This window comes from Elephantulus edwardii, unplaced genomic scaffold, assembly GCF_000299155.1.
Source record: "Elephantulus edwardii isolate Elephantulus edwardi_28Jun2011 unplaced genomic scaffold, EleEdw1.0 scaffold00057, whole genome shotgun sequence".
NCBI lineage: Eukaryota > Metazoa > Chordata > Mammalia > Macroscelidea > Macroscelididae > Elephantulus > Elephantulus edwardii.
Window position 1 is genome coordinate 15430846 of NW_006399807.1, and position 22885 is coordinate 15453730.

The window sequence follows — 22885 nt, forward strand, 5'->3', positions numbered from 1 at the left end:
GTGGTGGTGGTGGTGGTGTTCAGTGCTGTTGAGTCGCAGGCGACTCATAGCGACCCTATGAAGGAGAGTCCTCGATGCTTGAGTGCCTTTTATCCTCTCTCCAGGTTCAAAGGGTTTCTGGAGGCAAGCTATTAAGGAAGTGGATGCCACTCCTCCTTTCCAAGCTTGTTTTAATCCCAGAGCTCCAGTAGACTGAGTTAAACTCTCAAATTAAAGCCGTCATGTCATAGAATTATTATTGATTTAGTGACTGGGGTGATCTGGATGGGAGTGTCGAAGACAGTGCGATTGACACAGGACAGAGCAGAGTTTAGGGCTGTTGTACATAGGGTCGCTGTGAGTCGCAAGCGACTTGATGGCACAGTGAGTGAAAAGGCCATGGCCTGAGCCAGGTGCTCCTCAGTCAGACTGACATCATTGCTCATTAATAAGTTGGAGAGGTTCCTGACAGCAAACGTTCTCAATGCAGTACATCTCTTGTCTGACTGCTAGTACCAACTTTGTTTAGCCGTTGCAAATGTATGGCTTATTTAGGAAGATTAATTCTACAAGCCTCTGACAATAGCAAAGGAGGCAAACATTTATTGAGTGCTTATTTAGAGCCAGACATTGTGTAGGCATTTTATCTAATCTTGCTAAATTCTCACAATAGTTGTTTGATATTAGGCTTATTAATGAGCTCCCTGCTGCAGATGAGGAAGTGGAATTATGTAACTTGTCCAAGTAAACAAAGCTGTTAAAAGTAGAATTAAGCTATCAGTTCTATCAGTCTCATTACAGAGCCCTCACATTTAACTCTGTTCTGCTTATCATGTTATCTGTCTTAGGGAAAATTATGTCTATAGCTTATTAAATATTTCCTATCCTGAGAATCTTGTTGGTTAAGCTCAGACCTTCCGTTTTGCCAAGGACATTGTGTTCAGATGTGCCCAAACATCCAGAAATTGTTTACACATATGTTTGACTCTAGTATTATGCAATCAGAAACAAATACTTTAGAAAATAAAAATACCAAAAAAATTTAAATAAAAATACCTTTTTTTTTTTAACCCACCATTCAGAAAATTGTATTTTATACGAAACAGAAACCCTTCCTCCACCCTTTAATATATGGAAGTAGTACAAAATGGCCAAGTGAGTGGCTAGTCCAATTTACTCCTCCAGTAACCAAGCCAATGAACAGGGAATAAAAACAGGTGCCAAATGAGATCTCAGATCTCAGATGGAAGCTGTGGCATTAGAGAATTAGACTGAGTCCACAAACAGGGAACTGGAGGTGCAGGGATGGCCCAGAAACTGGGAGATTCTATCCACTATCATTGAGAGCGTTGAACTCTGGTGGCTTAGTGGTAAGGAGCTGTGCTGCCAATCCAGAGGCACATGGTTCTGATCCACCAGTAGTTCAGCAAGAAAGATAGATAATCAACTCTCATGGGATTTACTGCCTCTGACCTGCTGGACAGTCAGCTAAATATAGGTGATTTACTGCCTCTGAAAACCTGCTAGAGGGTCAACTATGAGTAGGATTCAATTTAGTGGTCATTGTTGTTATTGTTGTTATGTGCCATCAAGTCACCTGTGACTCATAGAGACCCTATGTACAACAGCCCTAAACCCTGTTTTAGCCTGTACCAATCTTATTGTCTCTGACACACCTACCCTCATTATCCCAGTCACTGAATCAATCCATCTCATCGAGGGTCTTCCTCTCCTGTGCTGTCTCTCCACCCTCCCAAGCACGACGTCACTCTCCAAGGACCCTCCTTGCAACATGTACAAAGTATGTCAGACAAAACTTCAGAATCCTTGCATCCAAAGAGCATCCTGGCTTCACCCTCTCCAGGATGAACCTGTTTGTTCTGTTAAAAGTCCACAGTATATTCAATACTCTTCTCCAACACCACAGCTCAAAGGCATCAATTCTCCTTCTGTCATCCCTACTCATTGTCAGTCTCTCTGATGCATAGTAAGTGATTGCAAAGACCATGGCCTGTATCAGGTGCACTTTAGTCTCCAGACTAATATCGTTGTTCTTCAGTAGTTTGAAGATGTCTCTGAACGCAGTGGTACATGACAAAAACAACAACTTTGGGAGGAGCAGTTGGTGGTCATTTGGGATAAAGCTATCCCAAACAGGGAGCAGAGAATAGAGAAAGGAAGCTAATTTGAAGCAACTGCAACTTAATTATTTTAAGGCAGTGCAAATTATCTGTCAAAGTTCTTTAGTCACACAAATGAGAGAGGTGAGAGACTGTAATACTGCAAGAGCATGATATTGAATCTGAGGCCTGAAAGAGATGGGTAAGAGGATGAGGAGAATATGCAGAAGCAGCAGTTTGAGGGGAACACTTTAGAGATTCAGAGAGGACATGCAGAGATGCAGAAGGAAATGGCCCACAGCAGGGTGTCAGTCCTTCCTTCTCTTTCTGTCTGTCATAGTTAAGAAGCTCCCCTAAAACTGAAGCATCATAGCAACACTCCAGCCTCCACTGTCAAGTGGTGGTTAGGTAGAGATGCACTGTCTAGAACTCAAACTCAGATCCCCTACGTGGAACATAATCCTTTAACCACTGAATTGTTAATGCTCCTGTAATTCTGGTAGGGGATATTATAATCTCACAAAAACACTTGCTGTCTCTAGTTTTATCAACACATATTCACTAATGTTTAAAATCAACTTAAAATTTGATTAGTATCAGTACTGCTCCCCTTCATCCATTGAGGAAGTTTGATTTGGCATAAAGCCCAAAGAGAGTCACATCAAGCTATGAAAACTGTCTCCATAAGAATGCTTTTGCTTGAAATTCTCTGTTATGTTCTTTGACTTGTACTGGAATTTGCAGGTTCTCAAAGAGGTAACAGAGAGGGATTATTAAAGTCCTGAGAAAGGTAAAGTAGTTGTCAAAGTGCCTGATAATTAACAAAAAGAAGTTATGTGTCCAAAGAATTGCAATCCCTCTCTTCTCAATAGAACTCAAAGTGAGTGACTCTGGTAGGTGAAACAAGGCCCTATCATGCAGGACGATGGTGCATATATGTTGCACCTCGTCATCCACACATTATAGTCATAATCAGGACGATCACATCCCTCAGTGGTGAGACATAGAAAGAAAAGCAGGAATCACACTGGGTTTTTAAATGAATGATATTCATTAATTATTTTAATTGATCCTGTAGGAAAATGTTGAAGATGGTCGAGCAAGTATCTACCAATCTGTCATCACCAACACCAGCAAAGAAATGTCTTGTTTTAGCGACTTTCCGATGCCTGAAAATTTCCCAAATTTCCTGCACAACACAAAGCTTCTGGAATACTTCAGAATCGTTGCCAAAAAGTTTGATCTCCTGAAATATATTCAGTTCCAGGTACAGTATTGCAGGAGAATGGGTTTGTCTATGTTAAGGCTCACATCTAAATAGATAGTTTCTCTGATTTAAAAAAAATGCCAATAAAACAAATTATTCCATGATATATTATGCAATGCCAAAAAGAAATTTCATGAAACACTGCATACCATAGATGTATCCAGAGGACATTATGCAAAGTGAAATAAGTCAGTCAAAGGACAGATATCATATCAGACCCTGTTACAAAAAAACCTAAGGGAAGGTTTACAAGATGCAGATAGAATTATCCTTTAATTGTTACCAGGATTGAGAAGGAAGGGGAAATAAAATAAAACGTAGTAAATATATAAAAAGAATATATTAAGATAGATTAAGAGAAAGTTAATATCCAGTAAGGGGTAATCAGCACAATACCACTAAAGAAAAAGAAGACGTAGAGAACTAGTTAAAGGAAATTGGTATTTTAGGGAGGAAGTGGGAATAATAGAATTACATTATGAATATTGAAATTAATATTACTGAATATAGTTTCTATGTTGCTTTGTAACTCTTTGCTAAAATCACAATTTAAAAATTTTTTTAAAAAAACAGACTGTGAAAAAAGTGATATAACCACTTTGGAAATATTTTTCTCAACAAACTATGCTAATCCAATTCTTTCTTGAATAATAAAAGCATTATCTTAAATGCAAAAAGAAGTATCATTATAGCTGACATTATAAACTATATACACTAACATAAAAAGAAAATCACGTGTTAATGTTAAAAGGTTTGAAAGATTACGAATCCCGACAGTAAAGCAACATTTAAACAGTTTATTACCTTTGTGCACTCCTCGTCCTTTTCCCTTGCAAGGGCATAAGAAAATAAAAGAGCTGTTTTGTTCTTGCTTTCTCTACGGAAATGAGGTTTCTTACAAAATGTGCTAAAAAATTCTCTATTTTCCATTCATCTCAGATTGCTGTGGCATCTCATTTTGCTATTTCTTTATTTTCTGCATGCAATATCTGGAAACATAAAGATGACTAAATCCTTTTAAAATACACTTAGAATTTCCTTATCCCGTGTTTCTTTAAAAGCAATACTCAGGAAGGGGTGGGGGAAGAAATATTCTCAGTAAATATTCTGTATTTTTATCAATAATCTATATTCTGAGAACTAGTAACTCTACTTAGAAAATAATATTTCAATTACATCTCCTACTAAATAACTTTCTGTTTTTACCTGACCATTCACTTTTCCCAGCATGACACCTTTCTTTCAAGGACAGGTTCCTCCTGGAAACATGACTGAAGTATGTAAGATGAAGTTTTACCATCCTCGGCTCTAAGGAGCATCATGGTTGCACCTCCTCCAAGATAGAAGTGTTCATTCTTTTGACAGTCCATGGGATGTTCAGGACCTTTCTCTAACACAACTCAAAGGCATCAGTTCTTCTTAAGTCATTCTTATATTTTGTCCAATTTTCAGGTACGTTGTTGTTGTTGATTGCCTTCAAGTCGAGCATGACACATGTGACCCCATGAGCAAAAGGCCTGAAGCCCCTCTACAACCATTGACATTTATCAAAGTTCACAGAGTTTCCAGAGGCATATTTTTTAGGAAGTGGATGCCACTCCTGCTTCCAAATTCAGGTACATAGGAAGCACATATACATACCATGGCTTAGGTCAGGTGCACCTTCGTCTTTAAATTGCCGTTGTTATTCTTTAGCACCCTGGAGAGATTCTTGACAGCATATTTTCCCACTGCAACACGTCTTTTGACTTCTTTACTGCTGCTACCATGGGTGTTGTTTGTGGATCTAAGTAAAACCTCAGTTAATATAATACTCTGAACTATAAAATCTGAAGTCCTTTCTTGCAGCTGAAAAGTTGCCATTTTACAGCCCTCTCACAAGCATATGCATTTTCAAAGTGGGACCATTTTAAAAAATTCCAAACTAGCATTTTGAAAAATATCTGAAGCATATATAGGCACACAAACTTGTAAACAAGAAGAGGGTTATGTCTTTCCTCAAGAAAGGAGAAAAGTAAGACTACTACTTGACATTGGTTTTCTACTACAAATCAAATATGCAATATTTATGTCCTTTTAAAAAATTCAGGAGCCTTCTTATAGGAAATAAGTTACATTAACAAATCCAAGAATCAATAGACTATTCCATTCAGACCTTGAACTGTATAGCAAGTACATTGTACTGTTTCAATAATGAAAAATGTTAGCAATTAGCTGTCATTGAGTGCTGGCAGTGTGTCAGGCACAATGCAATGTGTTTACATAAAATATCTTCTCTGAGTCCTTACAAACACTGATTGTGTGGCCACTTGAATGATTGGCACATGTTTGGTATCATTGCTCAGATTTCTTTCTCTCTCTTAAGTTCTTATTCAGTACTTCACACCCTTAACAGCCTTATTCCCGCTGCTGGATCAGGCTTCTTACATAAAGCTGAATAACTGTAGAGCCAATTTTTATATAATAGTTCAGTTCACAGCCAGAGAGGAATGAGAAGGGAATACTTAGCTTACAGTGGAGTCAAAGGAAACCTAAATGTGGTTAGACATTGCATTCTACCCATCCTCACTTGGAGAACACTGTGCACAGCCCATAATGTGTCCAGTGTAGTTCTGCAATAATAGGCTCGAACATAGTGATTGCGAGGATGGGTCAGGGCCAGCCAATGTTTTGTCCTGTTCTACATCATCAGCTCACTCTAGTTGGAACTGACTTGACAGTACCTACCAAGCAAAATTCTGAATAGTGAATTCTCCGTTTGTTCAAGACAACTGTCCTCAGTGTGAAAAGACGCCCGGATTTCTCAACCTCTGGCCAGTGGGAGATCGTGACTGTCTGCAATGGCAAAGAGCAAAGTGCGGTCTTTGATGCAGTCATGGTTTGCAGTGGCCACCACATCCTACCTAACATCCCACTGCAGTCATTTCCAGGTGAGGCCTGCAAGGTTCCCAGATTTTACAGTAAGTGTCCAAATACTCCTTATGCAGTTTGGATGGAGAGGTGGGTTTAGCAGCTGTGACTCAGCTGAATATTAAGATCGCTGAATAAATGCAAGGTGAAAAACTCCAAACCCTATCTTTTCTTTCCCCTTTCTGAGTCTTCATTACACAGGGAGTTCAGCCAGTTCACTCCAAAGTTGCTCAATCTTCCCTAGAATTTAAAGAATTCCCACTCTTTCTTCAAAAGATAGGCCTTTCATCCATAAACAAAGGTTGGACTTTTTCAATCCCTCCAGATGAGCCCTGCTGGTGTAGTAGTTAGATACTGGGCTGCTAAAAACATCAACAGTTTGAATCCACCAGTTGCTCCTTTGGAAAAAGATTAGGCCATCTCCTCCTGTTAAGATTTACAGCTTCAGAAATCTGAAAGAAGGGGTCACCATGGGTCCAAACAAATGCTGACCACATGATCCCTTGAATGACAGATTTTTTTTTATATACTGAAAGATTTTATAGGTCTTTCTCCACCTGATTATCAATCTACTTGCAGGCATATTGCTCTCTTAACACATGAACTTTATGTTATGTGTTCCTTTTAAAGATTACATTGCATTTGCAAGGGATTTGTAGAATTCTCCTGTTCATTTATATACAATAATAACTACCGTTATTAAAATAATAACTACTGTTTTTATTTTATGGTGATTAGAAGAGGGTCAGGGATATTAACGTCTATTTAATTCATTTACATGTCATTTAATTACATTTGTGACTTTGTTACATCCTCAGAAGCTTTTTTTTCTGAAAGCCTGAGAGAGAGAGAGAGATGCTGATGCCCAAGCTGGAAAGAGTTAGTTCCTAAAAAATAAAAACTACTACAGGACAGTACAGGGAGCTCTGGTGGCCTAGTGGGTAAGAAGTTGCATTGACAGCACAAAGGCAGGTAGTTTGAATCCACTAGGTTCTTTATGGGAGAAAGATTTCTTCCCATGATTTACAGTCCTTGAAAACCTGCTGGAAGGTCGGCTATGAGTCAGTTCTTACTTGACAGCACCAATGAGCATCAACATGGCACAGTGAGTGCAGAAGTAGACAGAGGAGGAATGGCCATCTGTCCTGGTGTCTCCAGGCCCTTGCATAGCATGCACACTTCCTCCCCAGGGCCCTGGAAAAAAAGATCTCAAACAGTAGTGCTCAATCTAGGCCTCACTAGAAGGACCTCTGAATAAAGTGCTTCATATCACATGTTGCACCACTAAACAAAAGGTTGTCTGTTCAAAGCCACTAGCCACTCCATGGGAGAAAGTTGGACCATCTCCTCGTGCAAAGATTTATAGGCTCAGAAAAATAACAGAGGGTTACCATGAGTCAGAAAGGATGAAACAATAGTGTGTTTTGTTTTCCATTTATTTAGTGCAATGGTTAAGTGCTTGGCTGCCAAACAGAAAAGTCAGAAGTTTGAACCCCTCCAGAATTTCTACAAAAGGCCACTCCAGTACAGAGTGGCCTGGGAAGCCCTAGGAGGCATTTTTACTCTATCTCATCTGGTACCAGGAGTTAGACTCAACTCAACAACAGCGATAGTTACTGACACTGTAACCTAGAGATCAATCCTTCATTATTATGTCTCATGTTTTTCATATTACAGAGTTCTTAATTGCTTTTGCAAAATAATAATGATAAATATCCTAATTACCACACAATGACAGAAATAGCACTGTATGAAGTATTTAAGGAAAAAGTTTAAAAAAAAAGTGTATGAGATTAAAAGATCATTATGCAGTCCCAAAGTAGGCAAAAATGGATCCTCAGAGACCAGCATCTAATTCGGCTCTTAATTCAATGTTTTACATTTTGAGGTTTCTGGTTGGCCCTGTTATTGTGATTCCTCCAGGAGGGAAAGAGAAAGAATAAGTAATTGAACCCAGAAGAGATAACATAAAAACTTTTACTGAAATTAACTTGACATAGTTGCTTACTCAGAACTCATGTCCTTTTCTCTTTTGAAGGTATTGAGAAGTTCAAAGGCCAGTATTTCCACAGCCGCGAATACAAATACCCCGCAGGATTTGAGGGGAAACGCATCTTGGTGATTGGAATAGGAAACTCGGCCTCAGATATTGCCGTGGAGCTGAGTAAGAGAGCTGCTCAGGTGTGATGTTCTCTGCTCACCTTGCACCATTAAGGACAGGAAAGAAGAGGGGTCTATTGGACAAATCCAGTCACACACGGGAGGCTCCACTACTTATGAATTGGTTAGGAGGTTGCCCACTGTAGTATCCCAGACAACCTGGAAGTCAAGAAGCCAAAGTCTACCTTCCAGCCCTGCCACTCTATTACAAGTCATTTGATTTCTTGGAGCTATGGTCCATTCATTTTTTTAAAAATGGGGAATTTGTAACTGATAACTTACAGCATAAAAAGCTTTTTTAATGCATGAGCTGACCTGTTTATATTTTGGTGACATAAGTCTTTTATTTTATTGTGGTCACATACATTGACTACATAGTAGATTACTCCCAAAGGGGACAAGGACCCTAATTTCCACTGGATTCTTCTTTGCTTTCCAGGTGTTTGTCAGCACCAGAAAAGGATCCTGGGTCATGAGCCGTATCTCTGAGGATGGCTACCCTTGGGACATGGTATTCCACACCCGGTTTAGCTCCATGCTCCGAAATGTCCTGCCACGAACAATCGTGAAATGGATGATGGAACAGCAGATGAATCAGTGGTTCAACCATGAAAATTATGGTCTTGAGCCTCAAAACAAGTAAAGCTTTTTAAATCTTTTTTTAAAAAAAATGATATCTTTATTAGGAAGTTTAGGTTGTCTAAAGGTGACTTCCTTTGCAAAACTAAAAATGGTAGACATGATAATTCATACTACAACTTAGAATGAATATCATATCCATCCCGAAGTTTGGACATCCAATTTATTCTGTGGGCCTATTGAGAGAGAATGTTTATAACGAGAAGCGAAGATGTGATTGATCAGTTTCCCCAGAAAGCAAAACTAGAATGATTGCACTTTACCAATGTCAGAAATAACACTGGAGAAGTCACTTTTCAGAGATTGTGGTCTTCTTTTCAAAGCAGGTATAAAGATTATTGCTCACATGAAAAGTCATTGTAGATGCCTCGAAGGCTCCTTCCTACTCTAAGATTTTATAGTTAGTGTTTACATTGAAAGTGAAGGAGAAATATGCCCCAAATTCTCCATCTAATTGTGTATATTTATAAATTCAATATAACAGGAGTGTTTTTCCCCATGGGCAATTTTCCAACTTTTGAGAACCTATTCATGTTTCTTAGGTAAAAGACAAATATCTCTTGACCTCAAAAGTTATAGAGGATTGATTTTTATACACACAAGCAAACTGGAATGCTTACTTTTCTTTAGTTGATAACAGACTCCTCCTCATTACAAAACAGAATAACTATTTGATGCAAGAGAATCTTTCAACAAATGTCAAATGTAATGGTTTCTGTAAGCTTGGCGAGGCCATAATTCTTAGTTACTTGGAAAATCTCATGTAATCATCTTCCATTTTGTGAACTGAGGTGAGCTGTCAACCAGCTCAAAGGGGACTTTCCTTTAGAAATGTGACCTATAGTCAATACACACAGCTGTTCTGGCAAAGCTTTCCGCTCTTCCAGTCCTGGATCTGTCTCATTATCCTCTGACCTCCAGTGTTTGGAAAAGCCAAACAGCCTGTCATCTGATCTGCATATTTTGAGGTTGTTGATCCCTGCCTCCACATGAGTGAAGAGGGTCCTGATATTTGACCTATAGATTTGGGACTTGGATTTCCACAATAGCATGAACAATTCCTTTAAACTAAATCTCTCTAAAGACCCTTCCGTATATAAAAAGAATGTCTATATACATTTCTTCAGGGGATTTTAATGGCTTACTGGTGAGTTGTATTGCCAACCCAAAGGCATGAGGTTTGAATCCACCAATTGCTCTGTGGGAGAAAGATGGGAAAATCTCATGTGCCTCTAAAAACTCACTGGAAGGTCAGCTATGAGCTAGTTCTGACTCCAAAATGCATAACAACATATACTTCTGATTTATTGATATAGTTTCTAAAGTTCAGGTCAATGCACAAAACTAGCAATGAACAAGGAAGAGGACACAGTGGTGGCCCCCAAAACCAAACCAGTATCTATGTATCATTGGAACTACTATGCCTCCAGCACCACTGTGCTCTGGACCATGAAGCCCTACCATCAGGCTGTCACTCAAGTGGACCTAGGCCAATGACTAAAGTCATAGTTGATGGTTCTTAGGCTCTGGCAACTGGTAGAGCCAAGAATCAAGGGAACTGGTATGGTTTCTGCCTATCCCCATCCACTTACAGCTACACCTGTTCAGCCCCAGCCACCTGCCACCACCTTGCAGGCTGGGGAAGACCTCATGGCAATAAGTGAAGTACTTCTGGTCTTGGAGGACTTAGAATCTAAAGTTAAAAACCTGAAAACTAACAGTTTCCCAGACAAAGAGCTCAGCAGTTCTGGCCAAAGTGAAAGAAAGGGTATTCAGCTTTTACTGTAGCCACCAGGCTCCAAATTACCCCTAGGATCCCCTCACTTCAGGACAACGTCCCTCCCAGGGCACTTGGGTAGAGAGAAGCAGCAATTGTTGTCTCCAACCCTGGCTCCTCCTAGGTCCCTCTGGCTACTTTCAGACCCTATTCTTAAAAAAGTTACATTAAAATCTGTCTCAGTCACCGCTTTCACATGAAGAGCTGCAATAGTGATTGCTGTGGTGTGGCTGGGACCAGCAAAAGACCTTCTATAGGGCTGGTTGTTTAATCGTGGGTCTGCTAGTCATAGGTGGCTCTATGGGCCAGACGCTGAACACAGGGAGGAATTCATGCACAAAATAGTCAGTAGAGCATTGTAATATTGTTTGAAATGTGAAATGTCAGATAATGATATAATTGATAAATGAGAAGTAGATGCATATATTTAAATATGTGTCTTTCACTGGTTTGTTTGGGGATTGGGGTTTTAGGGGTATTTTTTTTGTTTTGGCGGGGTTTTTTTGTTGTTTATTTCACTTGTTTTACACCTCCATGTGACTATGTATTCTGAGATTTCAAATATGATCACGTGCTGAGGAGTCCTGAACACTTTCTATACTGTCTGGAAATGGCACTGTAAATTAAGGGGCTTTTCAAGAATTCGTAAAAACCTGACTGGTTGAGTCACCCCAAACTGTATTATCAGCTTTATTCTTGTGTTACAAACCATTCCTCTTTTATTAAAAAAAAAAAGGTAGATATCCTCTCTTTTATTTAAAAAAACCAAAATCCAAGAAACGGTTCCTAAATCAACACAAAAAGGAAATGCAGAAATGTAAACTGATTATGCTCCATTTAATCACACTATTATAAACAGAGACACCATAGAGATTTTGGAAACAAGAGGCTGCTTTCCATTAGGGCTGTACCATTTTACATCCCCATCATCAGTGAGCGTTTCAATCTCTCCACACTTAGCCAGAGTTTATTGTTTACTGTCCTTTTGGCCTTTACTATTGTTTCTGCACAATAATATCTCTATCCAAGGGAGTAGGACTGGCAGTCTCCTCCCCTGAGATTTACTGCCTCTGAAAACCTGATGGAGGGTGAGCTATGAGTCCATTCTGATTCGACAACACACAACATTGTTGCTGGAGTGAGACAGCACGGATATTCTGGATCAACAAATAGTTCCAATTTTACACATTCACTTTTATTCAGAAACTTGGAAATTTTCAAAACTGAAATTACAATCAGATACAGTTGATATAAAACAGCAATATAGTTAGAAATATATATATAGATATATAGATTAGATAGAGATAGAAAGAGAGAGAGAACATCATAGCCAGAAGTGTGTTCAAGAGGCTGAATAATATCTAGAATAATTTGGATTTATCATAAACATTAGCAATTTGTCTAAGTGACTGGAAATATCTTCCTCTTTGAAATGTTTCTTCTCTGCAATATCTACCATATATATATATATGGAATGGTTTGTAACACAAGAATAAAGTTGATAATACAGTTTAGGATGACTCAACCAGTAGTCAGGTTTTTACGAATTCTTTAAAAACCCCTTAACTTACAGTGCTATTTCCAGACGGTATAGAGAGTGTTCAGGACTCCTCAGCAAGTAATTCTTCTGAGTGTCTTCTCCTGTACATCTCAGATACCTTATGAAAGAACCAGTACTGAATGATGATCTCCCGAGTCGTCTGCTCTATGGCGCCATCAAAGTGAAATCGAGAGTGAAAGAGCTCACGGAAACGTCTGCCATCTTTGAAGACGGAACAGTGGAAGAGGACATTGATGTCATTGTCTTTGCAACAGGATATACTTTCTCCTTTCCCTTCCTTGAAGATTCACTTGTTAAAGTAGAGCATAATATGGTCTCTCTTTATAAGCACCTGTTTCCCCCTCACCTGCAGAAGCCAACACTTGCATGCATTGGCCTCATCCAGCCCCTTGGTTCTATTTTCCCAACTGTTGAACTTCAAGCTCGCTGGGTGACAAGAGTTTTCAAAGGTGAGTGAGTGACTGAGGGTTTCACACCTGGTGGACAATACTCAATAATGAGTCTTCATAAGAAGTCTTGGCTACTCTCTCAAGATTAACAGCTGAAAAAGTTAGTAAAGAATATTCAGATAATAAATGTAGACACACAGTAACTTAACAGTAGGGAGCTGCTCTGCTAAAAAGGAACGCAGTTCGAATCCACCAACTACACCACAGGGAAAAAAGATGGGCAATATCTGCCCAGGTGATTTACTGCTTTTAAAAATTGCTGAAGGGTCAAATATAAGTTGTTTCTGACTCAGGAGTACATAACAATAATAACAATGGGCTCAAGCATATCAGAGATTGTAAATAGGGCACAGAATAGGACAAGGTTCCATTCTGTCATTCATAGGGTCACTATAAGTAACAGTTGCTTCAATGGCATCTAACATATAATCGCTTTAGGGACCTCTGATGGTCTAGTGTATAAGAAGTTTCTTTGCCAATGCAAAGGAGGCTGGTTTGAATCCACCAGCTGCTCCAATAGAGAAAGATAGGCAATCTCCTCCTGTTTGAAAACCCACTGGAGGGGCAGCTACGAGTAGGTTCTGACTGGATGGCAATTACTTTGACTTTTTAAAGTGTGATTATCCCTTTAAGAAGCTCTGTTGGTCCACTAGGTTATATGCTGAGCTGCTAATCAGAAATTAAGTAGTTCAAATCCATCAGCCATTCTTTAAGGAAAAGATGGATATTCTCCTCCCATAAAGATGTACAGCCTTAGAATCCCCACAGAGCATCATTACGTATCAGAATTGACTGGATTGTAGGAGATTTGATATGAGGATAGCACTCTTTCAGGAATCTCTTTTGGCATAGTGCAGTACATGTTGGGCTGCTAACTTAAAGAAAGACTGACAGTTGGAATCTGCAAACTAGTCCATAGGAGAAAACAGAAACAGTCTGCTCCTGTAAAAATAGCCTCAGACACTGGATGGAAAGTCACTCTGAGTCTGAACTGACTAGATGGCAACGGATTTGGTAGGTTTGTTATTCCTTTAAAGACCTGGACAGATTAGAGAACTTTTAAGTGTCATCAAAAATTTAAACTCATTGTCATCCATTTGATGCTGGCTTATAGCAACCTTCTATCAGGTTTCCGAGGCTTAACTGGAGGAAACTATCCATCTTTCTTTAGGCGAGAAAAATGTATAGAGTTATTTTGGTGTCATCGCTTTTGACAGTAATAGCTGATATGGTTCACTTCTGCTTTCCCTAGTGATGCCACTGAGAAAGGGCATACCAAAGAAAATGTAAGTGTGGTGTTGTTGTAGTTAAGTGCCATTGAGTTGCAGGCAACTCATAGCGACCCTATGAAGGAGAGTCCTTGATGCTTGGGTGCCTTTCATCCTCTCTCCGGGTTCATAGGGTTTCCGGAGGCAAGCTATTATGAAAGTGGATGCATTCCTCCTTTCAAACTTGTTTTAATCGGGGAGCTCCACCCCACTCTCTGTCCGCATTGGGTAGCCAATACATTAATGCATTTGACACACCAGCGTCATGGTGTTCAGCCTCACAGTAACCAAAAGTGAACGTGGTATGGCAACTTGTACTCTAGGGCTATAAGACCTAGAGGAATGTCTGAGCAAAAACAATTAAAGACAGGCCCAAGGGCAGTGAGTTAAAAGTCACCCACCTTTGGCTTGATAGCATCACTTTCTGTGCACTGGGCCAGCTGATCTCTCTCTCTCTCTGTTGATATTATTGTAAGTGTATTAATGTCAGTGTAGTCACAGAATTAATGAGCTCAGTTTGGGATTCACTGTAGTTCCTGATGGCTACCATTCCCATTGGCACAGAAGTTAATTGATTGGCTGCAAACTGAAAAGTTTGCCGTTCAAGTTCATGAGTTGTTCTACAGGAGAAAGACTTAGCAGGCTCATTCTAAAAGATTAAAGGCTTGCAAACCCTCTGGAGCAGTTCCACTCAATTTGACCAGGCTGCTACGAGTCAGAATCAACCTGATGGCAATCAGTTTTAAGTAATATTTAGTAATATTTAATGCTGACTGGTTTTCAATTCAAGTCTGAAGCTCAGGACCCACGTAGACTTTACGTGGGCTCACAAATAAGATCTTCAAATCTACTACCTTAGCCCAAGAGATTCTCATCTCACCAGGATTAATCCAATAGCCCCCCTAAACTCTTCTTCCAGCTTCCCAGAACCCATTTTCCAAATTCAGCAACTTAGAAGGATCTTCCTACAAGGCACGTCAATTTGTTGGCCCCTGCAAGAAATCCTCCACCAGCTTTCCATTAACCTAAGAACAGGGTCTAACCCACTGAGCATGGCTTCCAGCCTCTTTCCTATCCCTTCCCCTTATGGTTTATGCTGCAGATGGTGCTACAGGGGCAGGATCCCACAGAGTACGAGTTCAGCAACAGAGTAGCCCAACTGGAAAACATTATTTTAAACCCCAGTTTCCTTTTAGAAATCAACTACAAGATAAAGAAATGCTATTGAATCAAACTCATTGCTCAAATCAACAATTTATGTTCTAGGTTTGTGTATCTTGCCCTCAGAGAGTGTTATGATGTCAGACATTATCAAAAGAAATGAAAAAAGAATTGACCTGTAAGTATGTTTTAAAAATCTATACAGAAACCATTATTTCTCAAAGTACCATCATCCCGCCACCTGTAAGAACCACCTAGCTGTTGTTAAAATGAAAATTCCTAGTACACATCCCAAACAAACAGACCTCGAATCTCTCTGAGTGGGACTGGTAGCATAGTGTGTTACATGTTGGGCACCTAACCAAAAGGTCCACCGTTGAATCTACCAGCTGTTTCACAGGAGAAAGATGAGGCAGTCTGTCCCTTTAAGACTTACAGCTGTATAGAAAGAGAAGGCAGAGTGAAAGACCCCATATACACCTCAACCCAGGCCTTGTGCTTGGTTTGTATTGTGAATGGGGTAACATGGCACTAAGGAAAAAATAAGGGGGGGGGAAGGGAAAAAAAAAGACAGCTTTGGGCTGGTCCAATGACAATGGGTCATCAGAAACTATTAACATTAGTGCAACTAAAGTTGGTATACACACACACACACACACACACACACACACACACACATACACACACACCCGCTGAATGTGACTGGGAAGGAGGAAAAAAGACATATAGCTTTGGAAACCTAATGGTCATCATGAGTTTAAATCGACTTGATGGCAGTAGATTAGGGATTTTTTAAATTTTATGTTCTTTTTACAAGATTTTTGTGCACACCTCATTTTAAGAACCAACTAAACACAGCAATTATATCAAAACAAGCTAACTCCTATCCTCAATTAGAATTCTTCTAGCAATTATTAAACCTATACTGTATGGTGGCCTAGTGGGTAAGGAGTAGCACTGCCAACTCAAAGACAGGCAGTTCAAATCCATCAACTAGCCCCGGGGAAAACTATAGGTAATCTCCTCCTATACAATTTATAGCCTCTGAAAACCTGATGGAGGGTCACTGATGAGTCAGCTCTGCTTTGACAGCAAAGAGGAAGTGTGTTTTTTTTTTTAATGTGCCAGAAAGGAGAGCTCTGGTGGAGTGGTGCACAGGGAGTTGGGCTGCTAACTCAATGATGACACATTCTGGCGGTTTGAACTAGCAGCCCTATGGGAGAAAGATCGGCAATCTCTTGCGTGATTTATAGCCTCCCAAAAACCCACTAGAGCATCATGGATGAGTTCATTTCAATTTGCTGGCAGTGAGTTTAAGAGGGACTTCCTGGGTTGTTTTTGAGATATGCCAAAGAGACATCACACATGGTTGATAAAATTCAGTGTCAGTAAAAAAAGAAGGAAGCCCTCACAGAGATGCATTAATGGAGTGACTACAACAATGGGCTTAGCACAACGGTGACTGTACGGATGGCGCAGGATCAGGCAATGTTTGGTCTGTTGTACATGTTGCGAATGAGTCAGACCTGACTCAACAGCACCTGGTAACAACACATGCCAGTCTGTGCACTAATGTTTTAATAATTTATCAAACAAAAACAGACTATTTTCTCTATGCCAGACACCAAGTGAAACTTCCCTTTGTGTTACTCATTAACCTTCGCAGCACTCCCAAGAATCATATACTTCCGCAGAGACTTGCAGCTACTTAATAAATATCACAGCCAGAACTTGGTCACCTTCCAATAACTTCCATGAATTTATGAATACTTCTGTTACCACCTTAATACTTTCCCTCCTAGGTATGGGCCTTCTGAGGGAATAAACTGACATTTTTCTGTTTAGAGAGCCATTTAAAAACTCATATTTTTTTTTCTCACTCATTTCTTTATTCTTCCGGAAGCTGTTGAAAGCCTATTATGTTTGTTGTACTCAGTGTTTTGTGAATCTGCCTTTTTTTTTTTCTCTCTCTCTCTCTCTCATATTCTTTATTAAGGTTTGGAGAGAGCCAGAGCCAGATTTTGCAGACCAATTACATTGACTACTTGGACGAGCTCGCCTTGGAGATTGGTGCGAAGCCAGACTTCCTCTCTATCTTGTTAAAAGATCCTAAACTGGCTATGAAACTCTATTTTGGCCCCTGCAATTCCTATCAGTATCGCTTGGTTGGTCCTGGGCGGTGGGAAGGAGCCCGGAGTGCAATCTTCACTCAGAAACAACGAATATTGAAGCCTTTAAAGACCCGTTCTCTGCAGGCTTCCTCTAATGTCTCCATTTCCTTCCTCTTGAAAATCCTCGGGCTCCTTGCTGTTTTTATGGGCCTTTTTTTCCAACTTCAGTGGTTCTAGCCTGTCTGCATGAAGCCTTTGGATTTACTGGCAGTCAGGACCTCTTGAAGAAAAAACAAAAATCCTAAAAGGAAAACAATATTTTATCTTCATTCCAAAATTTAGATTTAGGAGAAATAGAGTCAGGGTAACTGGGGACCTAGCAGAATGTGGGCAATGTATAAACAACCGTGCATAAACTGTAACATGGAATTCCCTGGCCAAACCACCCTTTCCTCAAACTCACCAAGCTCTAGGAAAAAATTATCAAGGAGCCTGGTGAATCGGTAAATAATAAGTACTTACTGCCAGCTACAATATAGGGGTATTATGTGCGGGGGGTGGGGGGGGGAACATTATATAGAACAGAAAACAAGTTCATGGTTTAAACTACTGGGTAATTTTAATTGTGGGTGTTTAAAAACATGCACAATATTCTGGATAGCATTTCTATGAGGACTTTATTTGGTAAAAAAGGTCTCAACTATTAGGTCGGTGGGCAGACAATGTAGGGAGTCACAAAAATATTGGAGAAAAATTGAGAGGGTAAATTTAGAAAACAACATCAGAGGTGGGCAGATTTTTAGAGCTTCATATTGAAAGACGAACTAATAACACTTCTTATAATTTGACAGGAACGCTACTGTAAAAATGAATATAAACCTGCTGATACTAGCTGACTGTATCATAGACTATTGTGCTATATTCTAATTATGTGTATTATTTCATTTGCATGACTATTCTGCAAGATGAATAAACTACTATACCCATTTTACAGATGACGAAACTGATATTCAGAACAGTTACATAACGTGCCAAAGCTAGTATATGATGGAGCTGGGATTGGAATTCCAGGTCTTTTTTACTTTAGAAATTAAGCTTATACACTCACTCTATCATACCTACAAAACCTTAATTATAGATACTTAGTAATAGACTATGTCATTTATGTTCACATACATGTTACCTTGGAGGCTCTTTATATAGAAAGCAATATTCTTACATTTATGATATATTTTTGTCACTTTTAGTTTATATTCCACTAAAATCTAAAAAGTATTTGAAGGAATTTACAATAAATGATGTTGTTACAGTTGATGCTAGATTGGCTACAATCCATGACAATTTTCTATATACTAGAATGAAACACTTCTTGGTCTGAACCATCTTCATAATCTTTGATATGTTTCAGTCTATTGTGGTTATTGTATCACTGGCTTCTTCAGGGTCTCCCTTGTTTTATATGACTTTATCGTTTATAAATACAATGTCTTTTTCCAGCAATTGAGTCTTAATGATGTGTCCAAGGCACGTGCGTCAAAGCCTCATCCTCCTCATTTCTAGAGACTATCTTGGGTAAATTTGCACTCAGACTGATTTGTTCTTTTTTTTTTTTTCATCATCCATGATATTTTCAACATTCCTTCCAACACCACAGTTCACATATTGTCAAAGATAACTATAAATTACTATTTAAGATAATCATTGACGTTTAAAAGTAATAAAAATCAAGGGAGAAAAGTGTATGTCCCATAGGAATGGAAATAATTACAATGGTCTAGCGTGTATTTCATTCTAATCTTACAGAAAGCAAAAGCAGACAGCTAAGCAATTTGGTAAGCTTTGCCATCTAACAAAAGGAAGCATAGCAATTTGTTAGGAGAGAAAAATATTTTCTTGGGACTGAAGTAAGAAAACAGTTCAATCGTCAACAGATGTTGAGCAAAATAGTAGATAATCATCTGTTCTTTCCACAGACTACGCTTTAGGAGATAAGCTATGCTACAATCCAGACATACCTCATTAGTGACAAAGGACTTCAAAGAGAAGGCAAAGATCAAGGATACTGAGGCTTTAGACAAATCTCTTATTCCTCCAAAGTCTTTGTGAACAGTTTTCTTAGTTTTGACCTAGATTTTTCCCCCAAGGACTATCTATAGTAGCAGTTAGTTTCTTTGTCAGTGGAAATTTTTCTTTGGAGTCTATTAAAATAACAGCACCCTCTGAACACAAGATTTTTTTTTCTTTGCTTCTGTAAAGAGTCCTTTGGAAGAAAAATCTCAGGAAGCACAGACTTAGTTCTTAATAAAAATCATTAACTTTAAAAATGATATCTAAATTATGGGTGGTTCAAACCTACCAGCATCTCCACCAGAGAAAAGACTTGGCAATCGGCTCCTGTAAAGATCATAGCCTAGAAAACTCTATGGAGCATTTCTACCTTTAGGCAATGTTGCTATGAGTTAGAACTGACTCACTGGCACACACAACATGTTAATAATAGGTTGTTGTTAGGTGCCATCAAGTTGAGTACGACTCATAGCCACTCTATGAACAAAAGATCTAAATCCTGTTCTATCCTGTACCATCGTCACACTTTCTGACACACAAGAGCCCACTGCAGCAGTCACCAAGTCAATCCACCTGGTTGAAGGTCTTCCTTTCCTTCACCGACCCTCCGTCCTTCCAAGCATCATGTCCCTCTCTAGGGAACAGCCCCTCCTAGCAACACGCCCGAAGTGTGTGAGGCGAAGCCTCATCATTCTTGCCTCCAAAGAGCACTGAATCTTTATAGCAGGTTCAAGTCTTTATAGCCAAATGTAGAACACCATCTGTTTTAAAAAAATAAATAAAATTTTACTTCAATAAGAAGATTTTCATTAATAAAAAGATCTCCGTTATCTAGTGCTGCTATGATGGAAAAACCATAAATAAGTGACTTTAGTAAATACAAATTTCTTTTCCCACACAGTGTCTAAAACAAACTCACTCCCGAGTTTGACGCTGACCCATGATGACTCCCCACTGGGTTTTTTAAGCTGTAAATATTTGCAAGACACGGTCCATCTTTCTCCCGTAGATAGGCTAGTGAGTTCAAACAGCTGAACTTTGGATTTCAAGTCCAAGTTAGAAGGCTACATGTCTAAATTCAGAGTATGGTCTCGAAGGATCTCTTTCTGCTGATTCTCGAGGAAGGTCCTCATTTCTTGGATCCTTGATGATCTTTGTGTGACATAGTGTCTGTCTTCTCCCATCTCTACTCTCTGCTTGCTTGTTTAATCTTTCTTATTTCTCAAAAGAAATTGAGTCAAGATATAAATAACATTAACATGGCACACTAATATACCAAAGACACTCCATTCTCAGGCAGCACTAATGACTTACTGCACAGCGTATTTACCACTAGCCGAAGGCACTCCATTCCCAAATGGAATTATAACCACAGTCACAAAAGTCAGGATTTACAATACATATTTTGGAAGAACATAATTAAATTCTTAATGAAACCCATGTTGTTTACATTATTATTGTGGCTGCATTCAAGTGACAAAGGGGAGGAGAGATAGTCAAAGGTGAATAGTTGCAACAGAGACTATGTAATCCATAAAATCTAATATATATACATGCATCTCTTTCTAGAAAAAGTTATCCAATCTCTGTTGTAGAGTTGTTGTTGTTGTTGTTGTTGTTGTTGATCTATCAACATTTATCAAAGTTCATAGACTTTCCGGAAGCATGTTATTTAGGAAGTGGATGTCACTCCTGCTTCCAAACTTGTCATAGTATGTTATTATTGTTATGTGCTATTGAGTCGCTTGTAATGTATAGCAGCAACCCTATGTACAGCAGCCCTGAATCCTTATTATCCTGTTTTGCATAATTTGTCTCATCTCATTACTAACATTCATGTGAAGTAGTACTCACTACTCAACCTCTATAGTACAAAGAACAATTAATTGTCAAATAGATGTTGACTCAATGGGGAATAAAGCTCTAATAGGTCCAAATTAATATTAAATTTGTCTCCCTAAAATTTTTCAGAAAGAGACTGATCTCCCCGAAATCTTGCACATATTCTGGCATTTAAAAAAAAAAAACCCAAAAACATAAATAGCTCATTTCCAGGGAACACTGCCTCTGAGATTGACCTGAGACTTAGTGATGCCCGTTTGTCTATCCTTCTGCCTGATACACCCTGAACTTGAAGTCATGCCAGGCAACCTAAGGTAATGTGTTTCCACAGACCAGCTACATTCAAATAACTCAAGGAACCTGCTAAACTGCAGATTCCTAGAAATAACTGCCAGTAACCCAGATCCCTGGAAGTAAAATCTCCTTTGGAATCTAAAGTTTCAACAGGCTCTCCAGGAAATTCTTGTGTACATTAAATTTAGAAGCCATTGGCCTTGGATATCTCCAAAAGAGATGGTTTCAGAGATAGGCCTGTGACATTTTCCACTCCTCGAGGCCAAATTCCTCCTTAGGTTCAGCCTTGGTGCTTCCTGCTGCGGTCCATCGTGTTTATTGTTCTTTCATGAAATGCTCCCTTTTCATCTTAACTTCTCTCTATATTGTAGATAATTGATATTATATTTTAAACAAAAAAAGTTGTTCCACTTGTTTGTTTTTGTTTTTTTTTTTACACTTGTTATTTCTCAGAATATTGAGGAGTTTTTAAAACAAAACACTAGGGCCTGATATGCAACAAAACTTCAAACAATAATTTCAAATAATAAAGATTTTTTTAAAGCTTATTCCAGGAAGAATCCAGAACCCACATTATAATGAGGATGGGATAGGAAGCTTCTTCCCTAAAATCAGCTTTTCATCTTGAAGACACTGCTGTTGTTGTGTGCCACCAAGTTCATTCTAACTCACAGAGACCTTGTAAAGCAGAGGAGATTTCCCCACAGGATTTCCTAGGCTGTAACTTATAAAGGAGCAAAAAGCTAAGTCATTTTTTCTGGTCTTTTCTCTCACAGAGCAGTTGGTAGTTTCAAACCATTGACCTTACAGTGAGCAGCCAAGCACTTAACCACTGTGCCACCAGGCCTCCTTCTGAAGATACTGCTCTTGTTGTTGTTTGTTAAGTGTCATTGTGTCATGGAAAACTCATAGCAACCCTATGAACAAAAGACCCAGACACTTGTATAACTTTCATCCTCTCTCCAGGTTCATAGGGTTTCTGGAGACAAGCTATTACGGAAGTGGATGCCACTCCTGCTTCCAAGCTTATTTTAATCGGAGAGCTCCACCAAACACTGTCCACCATGTGCAACCATTATCGCATCTGACATATCAGTATCACAATGTTCAGCATTACAGCAAATGGACAGACCAGGGCAATAAGACCTAGAAGAATGTTTGACCAAAAACAATTAAAAACAGGCCCGAGGACCACGGATTAAAGTCACCCACCTTTGGCTTGGGAGCATGACTTTCTGTCTACTAGGCCAACTGATCTCTCTCGTTGTTATTGTTGTTGT

General features: G+C 39.2%; 1 protein-coding gene across 1 annotated transcript in view; it reads left to right on the plus strand.

Moving 5' to 3' along the window:
• Window positions 1-17683, plus strand: part of FMO2 (flavin containing monooxygenase 2 (non-functional)) — a 31906-nt gene extending 14223 nt beyond the window's left edge. Inside the window, exons 2-8 of the mRNA XM_006887422.1 lie at window positions 3178-3366; window positions 6134-6296; window positions 8315-8457; window positions 8876-9075; window positions 12507-12862; window positions 15397-15469; window positions 17288-17683. Of these exons, the coding sequence (XP_006887484.1) occupies window positions 3178-3366; window positions 6134-6296; window positions 8315-8457; window positions 8876-9075; window positions 12507-12862; window positions 15397-15469; window positions 17288-17639 (1476 nt within the window). The 3' untranslated portion in view covers window positions 17640-17683. The remainder of the gene's footprint in view (window positions 1-3177; window positions 3367-6133; window positions 6297-8314; window positions 8458-8875; window positions 9076-12506; window positions 12863-15396; window positions 15470-17287) is intronic.
• The last annotated feature ends 5202 nt before the right edge of the window (window positions 17684-22885 follow it).